Source organism: Chelonoidis abingdonii, chromosome 20, assembly GCF_003597395.2.
Source record: "Chelonoidis abingdonii isolate Lonesome George chromosome 20, CheloAbing_2.0, whole genome shotgun sequence".
Taxonomy (NCBI): Eukaryota; Metazoa; Chordata; order Testudines; family Testudinidae; genus Chelonoidis; species Chelonoidis abingdonii.
This window is the reverse complement of record NC_133788.1, coordinates 263228-284284: the sequence shown is the minus strand read 5'-3', so window position 1 is coordinate 284284 and position 21057 is coordinate 263228. Positions and strand designations below refer to the sequence as shown.

The 21057-nt window shown below is 50.6% G+C and overlaps 1 protein-coding gene across 3 annotated transcripts; it reads right to left on the bottom strand.

Annotated features, from left to right (window-relative positions):
• Positions 1 to 1035: 1035 nt before the first annotated feature.
• TBL2 (transducin beta like 2) lies at positions 1036 to 20039 on the bottom strand. Of its 3 annotated transcripts, XM_075074081.1 has the most exons (7): positions 19945 to 20039; positions 16163 to 16293; positions 14888 to 15072; positions 13432 to 13583; positions 3373 to 3499; positions 2185 to 2337; positions 1036 to 1606 (listed from the first exon to the last, which is right to left on the bottom strand). In XM_075074081.1, exons 3-7 carry the CDS (start codon positions 14944 to 14946, stop codon positions 1150 to 1152), a joined length of 948 nt encoding a protein of 315 aa, XP_074930182.1. In that variant the 5' UTR covers positions 14947 to 15072; positions 16163 to 16293; positions 19945 to 20039; the 3' UTR covers positions 1036 to 1149. The 3 variants fall into 3 exon arrangements, with proteins under 3 accessions (XP_074930182.1, XP_032625853.1, XP_032625854.1); XM_032769962.2 differs by lacking the exon at positions 19945 to 20039 and having other exon boundaries at positions 16163 to 16357; XM_032769963.2 differs by lacking the exons at positions 16163 to 16293; positions 19945 to 20039 and having other exon boundaries at positions 13432 to 13609; positions 14888 to 14968.
• Between the last annotated feature and the right edge of the window lie 1018 nt (positions 20040 to 21057).

The following is a 21057-nucleotide window of genomic DNA, read 5'->3' as shown; positions in this document are numbered from 1 at the left end:
CCCCAGACAAGGTTGAGCAATTCCCCTGGTGGGGCCTCAAGCAGGTGAGTCATTGCATTGTAGCTCCCTTGCTGGACAATGGCTGTTGCTGGGCTGTTTCACACCCCGCCCGGGCGTTGGTTACTTTCCTTGCTGTTGCCTCTGGGGAGCTAATATCTGGCTGATTCCCCAACTTACAGCATGTTTCAGTGACAACCAGACAACACAATTCCCATAACTTTATATGCATTAGTGATACACATCTATGGATAGAGAAATGACTTTCAGCAGATCGTAACCTTTCCTGATACAAGGCATGTTTTATATGAAAAATCATGATTATATGAAAATGAGGAATATGGGGGTTACACCATTCTCCCCCCAAGGTACAGAATGTCACAGTCACCCAACGCTATTACATTTCAATACCTGTACAAATTTATTATTCAATTTTGTTTGCCCTTCAAAATTGTTTTTGTGATGCTTAGAGGTCAAAGAAATCCAACATAGTCATTAAACTAAAAGAAACAAATGCAAATGTCTATCAAATGCAGCTCCTCTCCATTCCCTCTCCTCCAGCATGTGCGTGTGTGGGTTACTTAGTGAGCTGTGCGTTGTTCTTTGGGAAGATGAAGTCAAAGAAATGGGTCTTGCATTTGAACTGCACTGGAGCAACAGCTGTACACATTTCTAGGTCTTGTGAGAGTTCAACAGTCTGGGGCAATCCCCTAAGAAGGGCTCTCCCCTACAAGGACAAGCTTCACCTCTGACAGACAGTTCCACTGCTCCTGAGGAGTGGCACTGATGAGCCCCTTCTAACTTTCTCACACAAAACCAATCCTCCATTTGGCACACAATCTCTCACACTGTGGCTCAAGCTTGAGGTGCAGTTTATTAGTAGTCTTCCTTCTCTCAGTTCTCCTCCCCAGGCAGCTAATTCTCAGCACGAAGCCCCAATAACGCTCCCCAGACGAAGTAAAAGGCACCAGCCACTCACCTCTGTAACTCTCCATTCAACTCTGTACAGAAACAACACAAGGCAACCACAAGGAGAGATCGGGCTGTCACTAAACTCTTTTATTACAACTCATTCAGTTATTAAAAACCCACCACACAGCATTAGGCTCCCTGACCTGGAGGAGTCTGCACATACCCAGTTCCCAGAGAAGTTTAATCCTTCTTGGCATAGATACTGTCCAGCGCATTCTGGGCATCTGTGATCTGCTGCTGCAGTCTCTCTCTAGTAGCCTCATTAGTAGTTTTTTTCAGCATGCCTTTCATTTCTTCCACAACAGCCCGATAACCCGCCGTGTTATGGAACACCCTGATGGCCCGGTCCCCACACGACACAAGGTAGCGACTGTTAATGTCAAAGACCAAGTCCGTGATGTACTGTCCATGGACGCTGACAAAGTGCTCCTCCTTCTCCCCCCTCCGGGTGTTGTACACAGTGATGCTGGTGCTGCTAGAGATGGCCAGCACACGAGCATCAGGGGACAGAGCAATGCGACAAGGCTCCATCACTTCACATTTCCCTGTCAGGAGCAGATAAGGATCCTGTTGCTTCTTGTATTCTACATCTGTGTCCCACAGCTTCCACGTGCCATCCTTCGAAATGGTCACCATCCTATGGAAGGAGAGAGCACACATGTCTCAGCTGCAAAGAGACTAAGCAGCACCATTTCTCTCTCCACTCTCACAAGCCACAGCCCATTATGGGCCAGAAAGAAGGAACAACTCTCTTGAACAGTGCAGACCGCAAGTAGAGAGCAACTGACCCCATTATCTGGGGAGAGGGGAAGGTTAGTGCTCATAAAAGCAATTCCCTTCAAACATGAGCATATGGGCCTGTCACCAATTGGGTCAAAACTGAAGGAACAGGAAATCTCAAATGTTAATATAAACGAGAGTCTTCATTCTCCATCCAAGTGGGGAAGAATGGCTATGTACCAAGGTTAGCGCAATCTGTCTGGAGTGGGAGAGGAAGAAGTGGGACCCTGCCTGGCGCAGTCTCCATGCTGGCTCAGAGATTTGCTGCTATGGATTCCTTTTCTCGAGCTTCCTGTTGGTCAGGATGGACACTTTTGGGGCACACTGCTGGGAAAGGGGTGTCCACACAGGCTTACTGCTCCTATACATTAGAAGGGGCCAGCTAACAAGCCACAAAGGCATGGGATACTGATATTTTTCAGGGTAGCTCCTTACCGTCTGGAGTCATTGGAGAAGGAGAAGGAGTACACGCCAGCAGAATGGCCCTTCAGCTCAAAGGCCCTGGTCACCTCCCGGAAGTCTCCTCCCTTGCCAAAGCACACCTCCCATACCTTCACATCAGGGGTGAAACCACATGATGCTACAAACCTGGGGAGGAGGGAGAGAGAGAAAATGTGTGTTCATCAGTTATGCCAGCCCAGTCACTAAGCATCTCCCAGGCCTGTGACAGCACCAGCATGATTTCACTTTTGGATCCCTCCTAAACAAACTGAAGGAATAAAAAGCAACCAGCTAGGGGTGCCAAAAAATGAGTGTGTATAAGAAAGCATTCAGGGTGTTGGCTGATCCTGTGTGGAGATGTGAATCACAGTTTGAGTCACACGGAAAACTAGTTTCACCTGCCACCAAGAAGTCACTGCAGTGACAGGTGAATGGCAATCCCAAGGGGTGAGTGTGGGACAGGATGATGCAGAGAGACCACTTCAAATAAAGGAAATCCTGGCACTGCATGTTTTTAGCCCAGCGAAGGGGAGCCCAAACACCTGCCCTCAAGGGTCAGATCCTCTAGTGCCTAAGCTTGGAGCTTGATGAGTCATGGCCTCAGTGGTGAGAGATCATTACAGAGTGATCTTGGTTAATGGACAATGTCCACTACGAAAATCACATTTCCATCAGAAGATTTAGTAAAAGTAACTCCTACAATGTCCTTAAACTAGAAAAAAACAGCAACACTTCTGCACCTCTGACAGCACAAGTCTAGTCAGTCACAGATCTGATGACGTACACTCTTTCCCAGACTTCAAGAGTGCGGTTAGCAGTAACAGCAGCAGCAATGCTGAAGGTGAAAGGGCAGCAAGCAGGTGTAGAAAGGGAAGGAGAGATGAGCCAGAACATGCCTAGTGGTACCACTTTTAGACCAGCCCAAGGCCCTTCTAAACAAGCAGGCGAACATAATCTTCCATAACTTCTCAAAGGTTTTCAGGGCTAGCATGTACTGTTTAAAGGTGAATCTACTGAAATTTAAAAATTAATCAGCTGCAAACAATTCAAGTTGATGATGCCTCTTTGGGGAAGGAGTGAGGCTCTTAGCCTGTTTTATTTCTTGTGTCCCTCACACTCCCCGATCGGAGCAGATAGCATCCTGATCCCCTATCCCATTGGCAGCAGTCTTGTGCTCCTCACCGCCCACAAGGAGATACAGCTGCAAAGGCATTGTTCATCTGGTTAGTATTGATGTTGGCCAGGACTTCACCTCTCAGGTCCCAGATCAGGATGGTTGTGTCACTGGAAGCTGTCATGATGAACTTCCCTAGGGAATGAAGGACAAAGATTAGTAGTCTCCCACCTCTAGTATTAAGTCTAGCCACACAGAAGAACATGCTAGCAGCCAAGCAGTCATATCACTCAAGCTTCCTATGGGCTGTCCCACCCACCACCAGGAGAGGAATATCTAGTCTAGAAAGTGATCCATTCCCAGACATCAGGGAGGGGAAGGAAAAAGCAAAAGAACTCCCCAATTCTGAGAGCTGTGGGGTAGGGGAGAGATCCACTCTGAGCTCCCCTCTTCCTGGATGCAATGGCAGAGAGAGGCATAAGGCTGGCAAAAGCTCATTGACAGCAGTTTCAGCTGCCCTTGGACCCAAACTCTCCCCTCTAAGCAAGATCCTTCCACTTGACTGGCTTAACATTTTTGGGGGCGGGGGGGGGAGGAGGGGAGGCGGGCGGCAGGAGTTGTAAAGAACAGGGGAGGAACTAAAGGTCCCAAATGCTTCTGTCCCTGGGCATGCTCCTTTTTTAACTAAGCAGACCATGGGCTTTCTGTGTTCAGCCAGATAAAGCTTTCCCATAGTGCACAGAATATGCCAACCAGATTCTACAAGCTTCAGTGACATAAGGCTTTAAGTGTGTCCGCGAAGATCACTTGCAAGAAGGCTCAGTCCCTGAGTCTGCACTGTTGCTGAGTCCCTTTAATTTCCACAGGGTGCACCAGGCTAGGAAGGATTGACTTTGAAATAAGACAGTTACCTTTTTCCATTTTGCTGGGTAGGTCTGTTTAATTGAGGGTTTTCTACTCTCCAGGAGGACCTGCTGGATCCCCTCCGAACAGGTCCATTCTTCAGGGTTCAGCCACACAGCATCCACGCAAGCATCAACTTGCCGGCAAGTTAAAGAAGTATGGGCTGGATTAATGGACTATAAGGTGGATAGAAAGCTGGCTAGATCGTTGGGCTCAACGGGTGATCGATAGCTCCATGTCTAGTTGGCAGCTGGTATCAAGCGGAGTGCCCCAAGGGTTGGTCCTCGGGCCTCTTTTGTCCAATATTTTCATTAATGATCTGGAGGATGGCGTGGACTGCATCCTCAGCAAGTTTGCAGATGACACTAAACTTGGAGGAGTGGTAGATACACTGGAGGGTAGGGATAGGATATAGAGGTGCCTAGACAAATCAGAGGATTGGGCCAAAAGAAACCTGATGAGGTTCAACAAGGACAAGTGCAGAGTCCTGCACTTAGGACGGATGAATCCTATTCACTGTTACAAACTAGGGACCAAATGGCTAGGCAGCAGTTCTGCAGAAAAGGATCTAGGGGTTCCAGTGAACAAGAAGCTGGATATGAGTCAACAGTGTGCCCTTGTTGCCAAGAAGGCTTATGACATTTTGGGCTGTATAAGTAGAGGCACTGCCAGCAGATCGAGAGACGAGATCATTCCTCTCTATTTGACATTGGTGAGGCCTCATCTGGAGTACTGTGTCCAGTTTTGGGCCCCACACTACAAGAAGGATGTGGAAAATTTGGAAAGAGCCCAGTGGAGGGCAACAAAACTGATTAGGGGGCTGGAGCACATGACTTATGAGGAGAGGCTGAGGGACCTGGGCTTGTTTAGTCTGCAGAAGAACGAGGGGGCATTTGATAGCTGCTTTCAACTACCTGAAAGGGGGTTCCAAAGAGGATGGATCTAGACTGTTCTCAGTGGTACTTGATTACAAGGAGTAATGGTCTCAAGCTGCAGTGGGGGATGTTTAAGTTGAATATTAGGAAAACCTTTTTCACTCAGAGAGCGGTGAAGCACTGGAAGGGGTTACCAAGGGAAGTGGTGGAATCTCCTCTCTTAGAGGTTTTTAAGGTCAGGCTTGATAAAGCCCTGTCTGGGATGATTTTGTTGGGGATTGGTCCTGCTTTGAGCAGGGGGCTGGACTAGATGACCTCCTGAGGTTCTTTCCAACCCTGATATTCTATGATTCTATGCGGTTGATCTGGAAACCCCAACGTCTGAAGTAAGCTGCCACCACTGGCATGCACTTGGTAAATACCCGCGGTGCTGTCACTAGGCCCAACAGAAGGACCACAAACAGATAGTGGTTGGGATCTACCATGAACCAGAGGAAGTGTCTGTGTCACTCGAAGATGGCGATATGGAAGTATGCATCTTTCAAAATCGAGAGTGGCGTACGAGTCTCCCAGATCCAGAGAGGGGGATGACGGAGGCCAGGGAGACCATGCGGGGGAACTTCAGTTTCACTAAGTAGTTGTTCAAGTCCCACAGGTTTAGCATGGGCCACAGACCACCCTTGGCCTTGGGGATTAAAAGGTATTGGGAATAGAACTCCTTGTTCCTGTACTCCACAGGAACTACCTCCACCACACCCAGCTGCAGCAGACCCTCTGCCTCCTGTGCAAGAAGACTCATGAGAAGGGTCCCTGAAGAGGGTCAGAGAAGGAGGGTAACTGACGGGTGCAACCCTGTGCCACCGTATTGAGGACCCATTGGTCTGATGTTATAGACGCCCATGCAGGGAGGAAGGAAGAAAACAGAGGGGAGGATGGATCTGGGGAACAGGCCGGTAGGTCGCCCTCAGACACTCTCAAAATGGGCTCTTGCCCATCTGCTTACTGCAGGTCGAGCCTGACTGTGATGTAGACAGGGGTTGGTGGCCAGGGTGCCTCTTGTAACCCCTGGATTTTTTATGGGGAAGCTTCTGGCGAGACTGGCTCCCCTGGCTCTGAGGCTGCTGCGGCTCAACCGCTTGTGGGCAGGGCCAGGGATGTAAAGGCCCAGTGTTTTTAGGGTCGTGGGGGAATCTTTCCGGCCATGGAGTTTGTCTGTCTGTTCTGCGAAAAGGTGTGTCCGTCAAAAGGGAGGTCTTGCACTGACTGCTAAGCCTCCGAGGAAAGACCAGAGAGGAGCAGCCAAGAAGCCCTGAACAATGAGATGGTCAATGCCATGGTGCAGGTGGCGGTGTCCACGGTGTCCAATGCTGCTTGGAGAGTTGCTCTGGCCACAGTCAAGCCCTAATCCAGGATCACCCAGAACTTCCTCCCTGAGGCCTCAGGAAGGGCGCTCTTGAACTTGGTCATGGCCTGCCACATATTAAAATCATAGCGGCCTAGAGGGCCTGATGGTTGGCCACCTGCAACTGTAGACTGGAGGACAAAAACTTTACGCTCAAATGAGTCTAGTCTCCTTGAGTCTTTATTCTTAGGGGTAGCCCCTGGTTGACTCTCTATCTCCCTGTAGTTGACTGCCTCTGCCACTAAGGAATTGGGAGCAAGGTGGGTATAAAGGTGCTCGTGACCCGTGGTTGGCACAAAAGTACTTGTGCTCTGCCCTCCTGGAGATCGGAGGCAAGGAGGAGAGGGTTTGCCAGAGGGCATTTTTATTTTTTGCGACCCCTGGATGTAGGAGCGAAGCTACCCTGGCCAGGGCTATGGAACAGAGAATATCAAAGAGGAAGTCTGCAGATTCCTCTAACTTCTCTGCCTGGAGGCTCAAGTTGGCGGCGACCCTCTTTAACAGCTCCTGATGCATCTTAGCATCATCCTGGGGAACCACTGGAGGGGGCCCCACTATAGCCTCGTCTGGCAACAATGAGGAGGAAGCCAGTACCAAGGGTCCTCTGCAACAAGAGGTGGTCCAGAGCTTGCTCGCTCACTTCCTCCTGTGCCTTTGGGGTACGTGCAGCCAAGGCCTCTTGAACTAGAGGGGAACAGAGGAGGGAGGTGGCCGGTCTCTCCAAAACTCTGGATACCAAGCGGGCAGCCTGGGGGCGCTGAGAGAACCCTTATGAGTTCCATGGATACCACTGTGCTGGCCACGGAGCCGGAGGCCACAGGGCCAGCTGTGGTGCTGTCAATGTAGTCTGCACAGTAGGTATTGGAGCTTGTCCTGCAGCTAGGGAACTTTGCTCCAAACCTGAGCTAGAGCCCGAGCGGTCGCACCCTGCAACCAAGACGGGGCTGAGAGGTACCAGCCACCCCTCCCGGAGTTGGATCTGGCTTACTTCGACGAGCGCCTGGATCGGAGCTTCGGCAACTGGGAGCACTCAGTGGATCCGCGATGGCCCTGGGCTGGCAATCTACGCCTTACACTTGATGAGCAGTACTGGAAACCAGAGTGGGCTTGGCGTCATGAAGATGCAGCCGCATGCTGTGATGCTGCCCTGGGGGATTGGCAATGCTCCGGAGAATGGTACCATCAGTCTCTCAACCTGTCCCTGGAGCAGTACCAGTGCTGCAGAGATTCTGGGCGCCGACTCAAACTCCTGCTGGTGGACGCGTGCCTCCAGAGGTCTGCACTTGGTCACTGGCGAGCCGCCCCTTGAGTCTCTCTGCCCTTGTCCAAGGTCCAGAGGCCAGATGGGGCTGGAAGCTTCTGCCAGTCACGGTCAGAAGCGTGTCAGCTGCAACAGGGCGACCGTTGGCGGGATGTCTCCTACGATGGGGAGTGTTGCTGTAGAGGTAGAGACTGTGGTGGTCCAAAATTGGGTTTATCCTGTGACTGGGACCCCACAGGGGCCAGAGTGGGCAGCAGAGTGGGAGGGACAATCTCTTGCACCACTTGCAGGGCCTCTGGTGTGGATGGCACCTGGAGCTGACAAGGACCTCCGTTGCTATCCAGGGTAGCCACCGGGGAGCGGGCTGGGGTACATCACTCCACCTAAGCTGGGGCCTGAGATCCCAAAAGGAGTAAAGAGGTGCCCGAGACAGGGCCTTGATCCACCCCAGACTTGACCTTTCCCTTACGGGAAGCTGGAGACCTTCTTCGCCCCGCCTTCTTGGCTGGAGCCACGTAAGGGGACTGGTGCTGGCTCACAGACGGTACTAGCGGGGCACTGCACACCGAGGTCACAGTGCTTGGTGCTGAATCAGAGCGCTGCTCCAGCATCAGGGTAAGGGCAGGCTCCATAAGGAGCTCTTTGAAGCGAATGTCATGCTCCTTCTTCATCCTGGGCTTGAAGGACTTGCAGATTCTGCACCTATCACTAACGTGACCTTTGCCCAAGGACCGTAAACAACTGTTATGTGGATCGCTAATGGGCACAGGCCTTTTACAGTGATCACAGGGCTTAAAGCCTGGGGAACGGGCACTCCCCATCCCGAGGCAAAGTCCCGTTCAGGACCTACTAAGTCTCTAACAAATAGGGAAACCATAACCAGAGGGTAACTACATACAATAATGTACAAGAGGTAAATGGGTTCGAACAAACGAGAAGCAACAGCGCTAGCTGAGGCAGCAACAGTTCTATGCACCGTCACTGGCAGCAAGAAGGAACTGAGGGTGGAAGGGGCTGGGGGCGCCCTATATGCTGTGGCATATATGCGCCACTCCAGGGGGGCGCCACAGCCAGTCCCCTACAGATACAGGCAAGTCTTATCTTATGCGGGGGTTCCGTTAGGGCATAAAGCGAAAACCGCATATACTCAAAATTACATCCCCAAGCCCTTTAAATCTCGCCCGCAGCTCTGGTGGCCAGGCCAGGGCAGCATTTAAAGGCCTTCTCTGGAGCTGCGGGCGGGAGCTGGGAGCCCCCTGGGTGATTTAAAGGCCTTAGGACTCCCAGCCACAGCTGGTGCCCCAGGACCTTTAAATCTTGAGGTCACGCGCCCTCCCCCGCCCCCCCCGACTCTGGCCCTACAGCATAAAACTGAAATTGCGCATGTTAAATGCGCATAAGTTGTGATAGACCTGTACTGCTGAGGGAAATATTTCCGGCATCTGTGCATATGGTGACCACACAGACCTAAGTTGAATGGACATGAGCAATCACTCGAAGCAGCAGCCAATGTACAGGCTGCCAGTCTGAATTCTGAGCACTGCCTGGGACGTCACAGCTTCTTGGGCCTGGCACCTCTCAGAATCCATTGTCAGAGTTGGAGTCTACAGAGGTGGCAGGATAACGATGCAATTAAAGGACCTGACTCCCCACAAGAAACTCACCCTGACAGGTGCAAGTAAAAAAATTGAAGGGACGCTGCCCACTTAAAAGTCAAGGATAAAGAAACTGATTTGGTTACAACCCAGGCTACTAATGCACTGCAGATTGCTGCTGATGCCATTTACTTTGTATATTTCTTTCAGCTTGGACACAATGAATGTTTCCCATTTGTTCAGAGACAAAAGGTGGGTGACGTAATCGCTTTTATTGGACCAACTTCTGTTGGTGAGAGAAATAAACTTTTGAGTTTACACATAGCTCTTCTTCAGGTCTGGGAAATTTACCTAGGCCGGGTCTACACTTAGAACGCTGCATCAGCGCAGTTGCACCACTGTAGCACTTAAGATGCTCCTACACCATAGTTAAACCACCTCCCCGAGAAGAGGTAGCAGCTCTCCCATTGACACAGCACGGTCTATATGGAGGGTTAAGGTTAGTGTAACTATGTCGCTCGGGGTGTGGATTTTTCACCCCCCTGAACAACTTAGTTATACTGACATAGCTCTGTAGTGTAGACCTGGCCTCAGAATGTCTCAGCTAAATACATAGTGGAACAAATTGTTTAGGGTTAAGTAGGTATTTAACCCAAGGGACCATTCAAGGTGAAGTGGCCCATTAACACCCCTCCAATCACAGGGAGGAAAGGAAGAGTGGGAAGAGCAGTTGGAGGGAGAGTGGAAGGTTTGTTAGTGGGTTGGTTACAAATTGTTATAAGCAGCCATAAATCCAGTCTCTATTCAGTCCATGATTCCTAGTGTCTAGTAGAGTTATGATTTTAAGCTCACGTTTTGAAAGTGTTGTGTAGGTTTCCTTTGAGGATGAGGACTGACAGGTGAGAGAGTGACTGCTTTGTGAAAAGTGTTCACCCATTGGTGAGAGGATGTTTTTGTCTGTTACCATTTTCCCATCTCAGTTTATTCGAGAGCACAGTGATTGTCTACTTTCACCCACATAGTTGCTATTGGGGCACTTAGTGCACATGGAGAGGTACACCATGTGTTGTTGTAGGCATGTATACGACCATGGATCTTGAAAGGTGTGTTGTGGAAGGTTGTTGATTGCTGTAGCAGTGGAGATAGGTCTGCAGGTTTTGCATCTATTGTTCTGGGAGGGTCTGGTGCTGCTCTGAGTTGGGAGTCCCCTGGGCTGTGGGGAGCTTGCATCTGATGATGAGCTTGGAGAGGTTATCTGAAGGCTAGAGGAGGAGAGATTTCTTTCCGGATGGGGTCCCCATCGAGTATGGGTTGTAGTTTGACAGTACCCCACATGGATTCAAGTTTGGGGTGGTAGATGACAACTAGGGATATGTGGTCAGAGGGGGGTTTATTTCTGTATTGAAGCAGGTACTTTTAGGGTATTTGGGTGGCCAGTTCCATGATGCAGTCTATTTCAATGGTGGAGTGTCCTTGTTTGGTGAAGGCAGTTTTGTCTGTGTTACAGTGTTGGGAGCATTTTCTGTAGAATCTGAGTACCTGACTGTAGATAACAGACAACTTCAGGGTGAATGGTCCCTTGAAAGATATGCTAACTACTTATGCTCTTGTATTTAGCTCAGACACGCTGGGTCTGGCTACACAGCAATTTAAGCCTAAGCCCCCTTGCATCCGCACACCAATTGTTAATCTACAGCTCAAACAGGGCTAGAGGGTCTCTGAGACCTATTGCTTTCCTGTGTGTACATGGCCCCAGAGGTCCTCCAGATATAGCCCAGAGTTCCTTGGGGCAACTTCCTTAGTCCTCTTCATGCCACTGCACTCTATTGCAGCAGAAGCCACACCTGCCTCTGCAACTCAGATCAGTGTTAACCCATTGTCTGCTGAACAAGCACACTATCAGAGCACCTGTAGGGTTTTCAATACAAAGAAGCTTTTTGCAAAGAGAGCTGTTCCCTGGTCACAAGAACACAGCCAGATTTTGATGCATGCTCCCCAGGCGCCCTGCATACATAGCCCCCCCTGCCCCCTCCCACCCCCTGGGGGGGGGGGGGGGGACAGAGAGCGAAGCAGGGACTAAGTAGCTGCCCAGCAGTGACTGGATGCAGCAGAGCTCCCGACTCAGCAGGGGTGGGGGGAAGAGACCTCAACACCCTGGCCCACTGTGCATGTGGCGAGTAGGAGCCAGCCCAAAAACCTCCCTGCAGCCTCCTGTGGCAGTGGCTCAAGCTTCTCCTTGCCGCTGCAGAGCTTGCTTGGATCAGGGAGCAAAGCTGACTAGTGGGAGATGGCTCTCAGCTGCCAAGGTATTGGGGGTCATCCCTCCCCCAGCAAGCTCCCCCTTCCTGCAGGGCAGCTGCTTGGTGCCACCTTGCTCCTGGGTCCCCCTACCCTCCCTGGGCCTGTGTCCAAGGGCACTCAGGCAGTGTAGCCTGTGAGGGAGGTGAGTGGGAGCCAGTCTCAACACTTCTCCACAGCCCCCCAGGAATCCCTTATCCCTAACTCCTGGGGTGTGGCAGGGTTAAGGGAACCCCAAGGGGTGCTGGAGCACACTGCACCCCAAACCCCAGAGAACCTCTTCACCTCTCTGGTAGCAGAGAGGTGAAACCTACATTTTATGTCAAACTTGAAAACAGACAAAAATAAATAAGTCAACCAAACAAAAACAATTTCACTAGAGATCCCATTTTAAAAATTAAGAATAGCAATGTTTCATTTTAATAGTCTGACAGCCCTGGAGATTGATGTGCTAATTATCCTCAGACAGGCACACATGGGCATTTTCCTGCCAATGTGACTCAACCTAGAGCTGGAGAGCCCAGTTCTCAGGTTAGATAGTAGCTCAGTATAAAGCCTTCTCGAACTTCAGTCATTCTACTGAGACAGCCACCAAAGGAGCTAATTATGCAGTTATGTGCTCCTTATGGCACACAGAATCCCATCAATAGCATCTCACAGTTAGGAAACAGGGTGGACAGTAGAGTTTTCCCACAGTGAAACATTCATAGGGCTAGAGTGACGCTAGCCACTCTGGGATAGAGTTACTTTGACTTGGGTCTGTGTGCTGCACAGCCCTCGGTTTGAACATGGAACAGAAAATCCCTAGTTTAGGGTTAAAATGCAGTGTAGATGCTCAGTCCCAGAGTTCTCTGATACAGGTCAGCTGACTCATGTCCCGCTAACTCTAGGCTTACGCTGCTGTGTAGACATACCCTCTAAGCGTCCCAGATTTGAAGTAGAACTCTGTATAAGCTTGAAAGATTGGCCAATTTCTGTTGGTGAGGGAGACAATGAAAGATATTACCTCACCCACCTTGTCTCTAATATCCTGGGACTGACACAGCTACAACATCCCATTTTTTTAGTCAGGTTTGCCTTCAGGTTCTCTGCTGCAATATTTGGGATTCAAACATCACAGCCAAGTGTTGTGTTAAAAACTAACATTTCTCCACAACTCTAAAAAAATAAATCCAATGAAAATACTCATTTCACTCTGGAGTCACACACAGGTCAACAGTGTCCCTTGAAATGCTAGGACTCCTACAAACAATGATGTGACCTCTCTTGCAGCCACAACTCTGAGCAGGGTCACAGGACATTCAGAGGTAAGTCTTAATCCATCAGGACCTGTGTGTATACAGTACAGCAGCAGAGGTCCCACCGTTGGGAACAATGTTTTGTTACATGGATCCCAGAAGCTCTCAGTGACCACCCCCTTCCTCATCCTATCAACCTGCACTTGGAGAAATTCTTACCAGTTAAAAACACGTGTGTGTCAGAACACAGCGTGTACAGTGTTAGGGACCAGACCTCTTTGCAAGCAGAATCTCTGAAGAGTCAAGAAGGGAGAACATATGCACTGGGAAGTGAATCTGAATGTTCCCGGCTCTTACAGGAAGACTATAACTACTTAACACATGAGACGTGGAGACAAGTGTTAACTGACTTCTCCAAGGTCACTCAGTCAGTTACTGAGTTGGAATTGGATCGGAAGTGTAACCAATGCTCAAACCAGCAGCTGTTGCTCTTCAGAAAGTACAAGGCAGATGGCTCACAAGCCCAGACGAAAGGGGGCAGCCCTGTCTCTGTACCTGTGTCGGCAATTCCGATGTTGATGATAGGGGCTTTGTGCTTCTTTGGGAAGTCCTCAGGGCCTGCAGTGAAAGTGAAGCTGCCATCCTCCTTCTTGGTCATTTTAAAGACACGAATGGTCTCTCCATTTGCCAGCCAGGTGATGAAGGCTCTGAATGAAGGAAGGACAGTCATTTCCTGTAGCCAACATAATGAACAAACCACTGCAGAATGTCACAGACCACATGTAGGCGTACTCATCTCACACTAAGCTTATTTTTGTGCACCTAGCTCGATTGCAAGGGATAAAGCTGGGTGACTAGAGGCAACCAATCCAGGAACGTGATTAGAGCTTTCCTAGCCTGTCTCCCATTTGCAATGGTTTGAGTGTAGCTCTTTGTCTGGAATTTAGTGCTAGTGAGAAGTTCCAGATGGCAGCTCTGATGACTGAATCCTCCGTTTGTCCCCAGAGTACGCAGAACATGGGCAGCAGCAGGGCAAGCTTCCCCATCACCACAGCTCTGACCCAGAGATGCCTCCTCTCAGACACAGTCAAATAAGCTCCATAGCTCCTACTCCCTTTGTGAGAATGCCAAGTGTGACACCTAGTGCCCACTTTGATGGTGTTTTTTGGTGATGCAGGCACCTGCCCACTGGGCATTACACCAAGACTCACTGCATACAGGTCAGAGTTAGAGGTAAACTTTTGATCCCTACAATCTGAGCTGGATTCAAACCAATAAGGCAGAGTGTTACAGCTACATGTAATCAGACACAACCTAGGAGAGATGGCTGGAGTCATTACTGCAGTTAAGGGGTTTGGCCAGTTTCTATATTTAAAGACCACAGCTTATCATGCTGACCAATATTCTCTTTGTTTCCTTGGGTATAGAGAGATGGGAATACATCTCATGTCTCTTGTCTTGCACTTTGACTGTAAAGCCCTTGAGGCGGAGACTGTCTTTTTGTGGTTTGTACTGCGCACAGCACAATGGGGGCTGGGTCCATGGCGGGGGCTCCTAGGAGTTACATTAATACAAGTCATAAAACAAAGACTCCAGGATCATTTGCACTTTGTGTGATGTAAACCTGCTGAGAAACAGCTGCAGCTCTGCTCACAGCACTGGCCTGAAAGCCTGGAAAGTGCTGCAGCTCGCTGGCCTGCACAGTTGACCTCCCACTCAAATCCATTTTTCCGTTGCCAGACCCAGATAGTGGGGAGAGGGAGAAAGAAGCTGAAGTTAGAGCCTAGCTCCTGGGACACAGAGCCTGAACTCACTAAACCCTGTGAAAAGGTGAACTAGTTTTCAGATGAGGGAATTTACTTGTTCAGATCAGCAAGGATCTAATAAATCTTCAGGGGCAGAGTGTGCAGGACAAGATCCTGCTCCTCCTGTCAAGCTAGGAAAAGAAAATCCTTCCTTGTAAGTCTCCTGCTTTGATTTCCCAGCCCCACCCACAGCAGTCACTTCTCACCTGGAATCTGGGCTGAAGCAGACCAGCGTGGCATGGTCCAGTTCCACATTGGCTCGCATGCAGCGGTGCTCACGCTCCAAGAAGTCCTTGGTGCTCCAGATCCGGACAGTGCGGTCATCAGCACAGGACACCAAATACTTGCCATTGCTACTGAAGTCGAGGCAGGTTACGCTCCCACTGTGACCCTGCAGAAAACCAACATGATCAGCACCAGCTTTCTGTGTGATGAATGGGACAGGTAATCTGCCTGTTCCATCCCAGGGCTCCAAGGCCTGCTGAAGGGACCACTGGCCCCAGCTGAGAGAGACAGAGAGAAAAACCACGTACATGAATCCCATCTGCTTCAAGAGCAAAAACTCACAGGACAAAGACTCCTTTCCCATCCATACACAGCAACGACCATCCCTAGGTCCTCACACCCATTCTCCTTCCCCCTGCTCTTCTGCTGTTCCAGGGCACACCTTTCACAGCTGATTCTCCAGGGCACTGGGCAAGTAAATCAAAGGGAATGGACACAGGATTATGTGTGAAGAATGAGGTGGGCTACAATAGGAAGAATTATAATAATTCCTAACACTTACACAACACTAGATCTCAGAGCACTTCCAAAAGGAGTTTGGGATAATTATCACCATTTTACAGATGGGGAAACTTAGGCACAAGTCAGTCAAGGTCACTAAGCAGGCCAGTGTTAGAGCTGGAAACTGAACCCAGGTCTCCTGAGTCCCAATCCAGTGCCCTCTCCACTAGGCTATATTGCCTCCCCAAAATACCACCAAACTATTATATAGCATTTTTTCATATCATGTCATGCTAACCCTTGCCTGTGTCACTGCCTACAGCACCTTCCTGCAGCTTGATTTCAGGAGGCAGCTACTGACAAAAGGAGAGACATACCCATCATTAAGGAACTCAGCATTTCAGTGGGGACTGAAGTAGCAGAGAAAAGCCCAGCAGAGGAATGCAGAGGCACTGAGCTCTGTGAGGAGCTGCAGCAATCACAGACTGGGATGGGGACAGGGACATGACAAGAAGTGTTCGTTTTCCAAGTTCCCAGAAACAGCTGCTCAGGGGCTGCAGACATTAAACGAAGCAGTCCCAAAGAGGGCACATCCAGGAACGGGCAGGGAACTTGTGCCTCATCCTTGAATGGCAGACCTCTCAGCAGGTATGTGCAGATGCATGGAAGTCTGTCCCCATGCATAACAGTAGGTCAATGTCCATTGCCAGGCAAAAAAACACGTGCTGATGCTCACCAACTGATATGCCAGTTACCTTGAGAGAAGCAGCTAGAAGTGGATGTGTGAAGCTGTGTTGCTGGGGCTTATCCTTGCGGCTTCGTTGGTGCTGCTTCTGTCTCTTTAGTCCCGTTGTCTGTCTTACTGCTTCCCCATTTACTTTCTGGTCTAGAAAAAAACAGGAGGAGGGAGAGGCATCAAGGTGATTTCCTGACATCTGTCTCTCATTAGGAAACAAAGAGACAGACAAATTGACTAAACCAGAGCCACCATGCACAGTGGGACACATGAAAGAGTTACGAAGCACCTCTGATGCTAAGGCATTCCCTAGAACGGAGGTCTCCAAACTACGGCCCGCAGGCAGGTTCTGGCCTTGGGCTTCCATTTGTCCAGCCCTCCAACCAACTGGGGAGAAGTGAACAGCTGAGTAGGCACCCCGAGCAGGCAGGGGGAGGGGCTGCCGGCAGCAGCTCACGCAGGATGGCAGCACAGCTGAGCTATGCAGAGGGTTGAGTGCCTCTAGGAGCCAGTGTCCTCCCAAAAGGGGAGACAACTTAGGGGTGAGTCATTGCTGCAGCCAAGCAGGTACAAGGAGAAGCAAATAGGCAGGCTGCAGCTGAGCAGGCAGGGGGAGGGACTGCTGGCAGCAGCTTGGGGGGATGTGGGGTAGCTCAGCTGCACTGTGCAGAGGGGTGAGTGCCCCCGGGAGCCAGTGTCCCTCAGAAAGGGAGCCAACTTAGGGGAGAGTTGTTGCTGCAGCCGAGCAGACACGGATCCCTACCTTAGAGTAAAAATACAAGCCAGATGCTTAATTACATCTCCAATAAATGGAGTAAAGAAGATGGAAATTAACAATTTCGTAATGGTTAAATTTTAACTACAACACTAATAAAACCAAACAGTATTTGTATGATACAAATGTGAGTTTTTAGAAATAAAATAAAAGAAAGTGAAATGATTTTTAATATATTGACAAATATTTTGTGTGATTTCACAGTACCTGCATCTATTAACTGATTTAAAATTTAGTGCAACATGACACAGTAGAGTAGTGGGTTTTTTTTAAACAATTTTGCATATATTTAATTTCTTTCACAGTCGCTTTAGACCACGAAACCCCTTCAAAAAAATAATATAGCTCTCGTCTCAAAGTTTGGAGACCCCTGCCCATCCTCTTTGCTAAAAGATTCCCACCTGACAGATAGACAGCCCCTAAAAAGATATTCTCATGGTAAAGCAAAATAAATCCGTTGTTCCTGGGAAGGGTGTGGGAAATTAACTGCCCCCTTAACTTGCCTTGACTTGTGTAGGTATGAAAGCTTGTACATAACATAAGGAGCAATTGCTTGCACCACTTATTGTTAGAAACATAAAACTGAAAATTATTCTCACTAGTTAACATACCATGCTATGATTTGCTGGAGTTAGGGTTGAGAGTTTTTACCCGTAATTTACAGGAGCAAAGTTGTAGAAAAACACTGTAGTTTAATGACAAAAATCACCACTAGGAACTCAGCCTAGATTCCCCTTCCCATGCTGACAGTATTCCACTAGTTATCTGCACTCATATCCCTGTCCTTCTCCGCATGTGGTATGGAAAAAAAAAAAAAAGGCTCTTGGATTTGAAGCAAAAATATGACTAAATGAGTCTACTGGTCTCTTTTTATCCTGGACACTAAGGCAGACCAGCTCTTGCCCTCAACAACAAGAGCAGACTGTATTTACTGAAAAAAAGAACACAAAACAGGATTATAATGATGTTAGCAAATTAAATACACACCACTATTCCTAAGAGTTCCTATTCCTAACTTCCTAAGAAATGATTTAACTCAGGTTTGCCTGGTACATTATCCTGCTCCACAAGCAGTGACTGAAGCTACATCAAGGTGACATACTGCATTCCCGATTATGAGGACTGACATTAATATTCAATAGCTTCTGGGGCCCAGACCCCAGAAACAGATAGAAGGCTGCTCTCCAGAAGGAAGAAAGTACTCACACCCAGGCCCCAAATCTGGATCTTCCTGCAGGTGAGTCATGACACCCAGGCCCAGCCACCATCAGTTCCTGGCAAACATTTACTCTTTTAAGCAAAAGAATTCGGCTAGTGCCAGCAAAACTACAGATTCCCACCAGAGCAAGAATGCATTTTTAGAGACCCCAGGAAAGGTACAGTCCTACTAAGAGTGCAACCAGGAGAGGGCAGAGCTACAGTGTAAGGTGGTGTCTCAGAGGACTAAAACCTCTGCATGTGATGCCCTTTTGCTATGAGGCTTGTTAATTTAGTGGGTTTTGGCCTTCTCTACACTTAGAAGCTAAGTTTTGCTGTTTTAACTATAGGCAAAGCAGCAAACCCCATAATGTGGATGCAGCTACACTGGCAGTTAGTGGTATAACTCATTCAGGTTTGGCAAAGCACAATACACCAGTATATCGGCATCTACACTAGCGCTTTTATCAGCATAACTACACTGGTTAAAAACCCCACAAAACGGCATGCTTTGGTCTGATCGCTGCTGTTACCAATCAGGTGGACAACAGAAAGTGTATTTTTGAGTTCTGTTCTTCATCAAAATCTGCTGTCCGTTGTAGAGCGGTGGTTTTCAAATTATGGGTCGCGACCCAGTACTAGGTCAGAGCAGCTCCGATCAGCACTGCCGACCAGGCCGTTAAAAGTCTTGCGGCAGCGCTGCCTGGCTAAGGCAGGCTAGTCCCTACCTGTTCCGACGCTGTGCTGCGCACAGAAACGGCCAGCAGATCTGGCTCCTAGGCGGAAAAGACAGGGCTCCGCAAGCTGCCCCCATCCTGAGCACCAGCTCCACACTCCCACTGGCCGGGAGCTGGGGGCGCAGTGCCTGCGGAACAGAGCCACGAGGGGCCACTTGTATGCCTCTGCTTCTGAGCCGGACCTGCTGCTGGCTGCTTACGGAGCACAGTGAGGTCCGCAGTGCCAGAATAGGCGGGACGCTGCTGACTAGGAGCTCCGGAGGTAAATCTTCGCCCCAACCCCCTGCCCCAGCCCAGAGCCTCCATCAAACCCACAGCCCCTCCCTGCACCCCAAGCCCCTCATCCCCAGGCCAAAGCCTGACCTGCTCCCACACCCCAACCCCCTGCCGCAGCACAGAGCCCCCTCCCACATCCTGAGTCTTCACTCCCAGCCCCATGCCACAGCCCTCAAAACCGCCCTCTGCCCCAGCCCTAAGCTCCTCCCACACCCAAACCACTCATCCCAGCTCTCTTGGGTCACAGGCCTCAGCAATTTTCTTAACTGGGTCGCCGGACCAAGAAAAAAAAAGAAGTTTGAAAAACGGGGTGTTGCAGAAAACTTCCCTGAGCTGGAGCCCAGGCTTGCCTGGCAGAGCAGGGTGATGCCGGCACTAGGGCACCCAGGCAGGCAGGACTTGGGGAGCAGGGCGGCGCTGGGGCCGAGGCACAGAATTAGGGGGTCGGAAACGCCAGTGCCCCGACCCCGGATGACCAGACGAGCTCGCGCCGCTGGCTGCGGGCTGGAAGACACCCCGGCTCGCCCTGCCGGCTGCCCGGGAAGCGCTGAGAGGAGCTACCGCCCTGGCTCTAATCCCCGCAGCTCCCAGGCGGCCGTCGCCCGCCGTCCCTGCTCCGGAGCCGGGCGCCCCAGGCACGTCTCCCGGGCGGGCGCCGAGCAAACCGGGGCCCGCAGCCCCTCAGCGGGAGCTGGCCTGGCTCCGGCCGCTCTCGCAGGCAGAGCGATCGGGCACGGTAGCCGCTCCGCCCGCCGCCCGCCCAGGCCGCGGGCTCCCGGCCTAGCCAGGGCCGACCGCCCGCTGAGGGCCGCTTACGCCGCACTCCCCGGCTGCCGGCGTAGCCCGCCCAGCCCCGCCAGCGCAGAGACCAGGCGCCCAGACAACAGCGAGGCACCCATCAGCGCCGCCGCGCCGCGCGCTCTTCGCGTGCCGCTCTGCGCCGGTTCTTGCGCGCTGCCGGTCCGGCACGGTCAGGCGCGGCGGGCCGATGCACGGCCGGCGAGAATGGGCGGTCGAGCGTTGGAGACCGAAAGCTCGGGCGGCTTAGAGCGAAGACTAGAACGAGCCCGCGCGCGCTCGCGGCGGCGGGGCGCGCTGCGCGTTGCTGCTGGCAGTAGTCGGTGGAGGAGTGTGGGCATCAGTGAGAGGGCGGGTGTGGCTAGTTCGGCAGGGCGGATGCGGGCGGTTTGGTCTGTGGATGAGGGGTGCTCAGGGTCTGCTGATACACGTCTTGCAAAAGCGACCGTAACTGCTGAGGAATGCAGGCACTGCAGCATCCCTGTCGCATAGACGCCTAGAGGCAAGTGAGTAGTACGCTTGCGGACGAGGTTTTGGGCGTGGATCCCGATCCCAGCTCCGGCCGCAATTCGAGTGTGAACCTAGCTTGGACCTGTCCCGCTATCCTCACGACGAGGAAGTGTCGTGTGTTACTTGGTCAGCAGGTGCCCTGTGCCTTCGCTGTCTCTCCGGCTAAGCACCTCCTCTAAGGAGGCTGTTCCGTTATGCCTGTTTGCAGATGGGGAAACTGAGAGGCAACAAAATGATCACATGGATAGGCCACTCAAGCCAGGAACAGAGACCAGCACCACTAGGTTGCCGACCAGCTGGGTGCCAGAGCACTGCTATGGCTTTTTCCAGCTTTCGCATCGCTCGCTTCTCTGGCAGTAATGCGGAGGCAGTTGTAAAGGAGACGACACTGTGATCATTGCATCCTCCATGTCTTCATGAATTGTTGTATAAATGTGAAATAATGATACGGTAATCAGCTTTACTTGACTAAAATTTCTTTGTAGGAATCATTACCAAAGCTATAATATATACGATCTGGTCATTCCTATTGTAGGAAAGCTATCATTCTTGTATCTAAAAACTAACATATAAGTATGTCTGCAGCCTATGTAAGTGATGCAACGTGGGGACCGAGTGAAT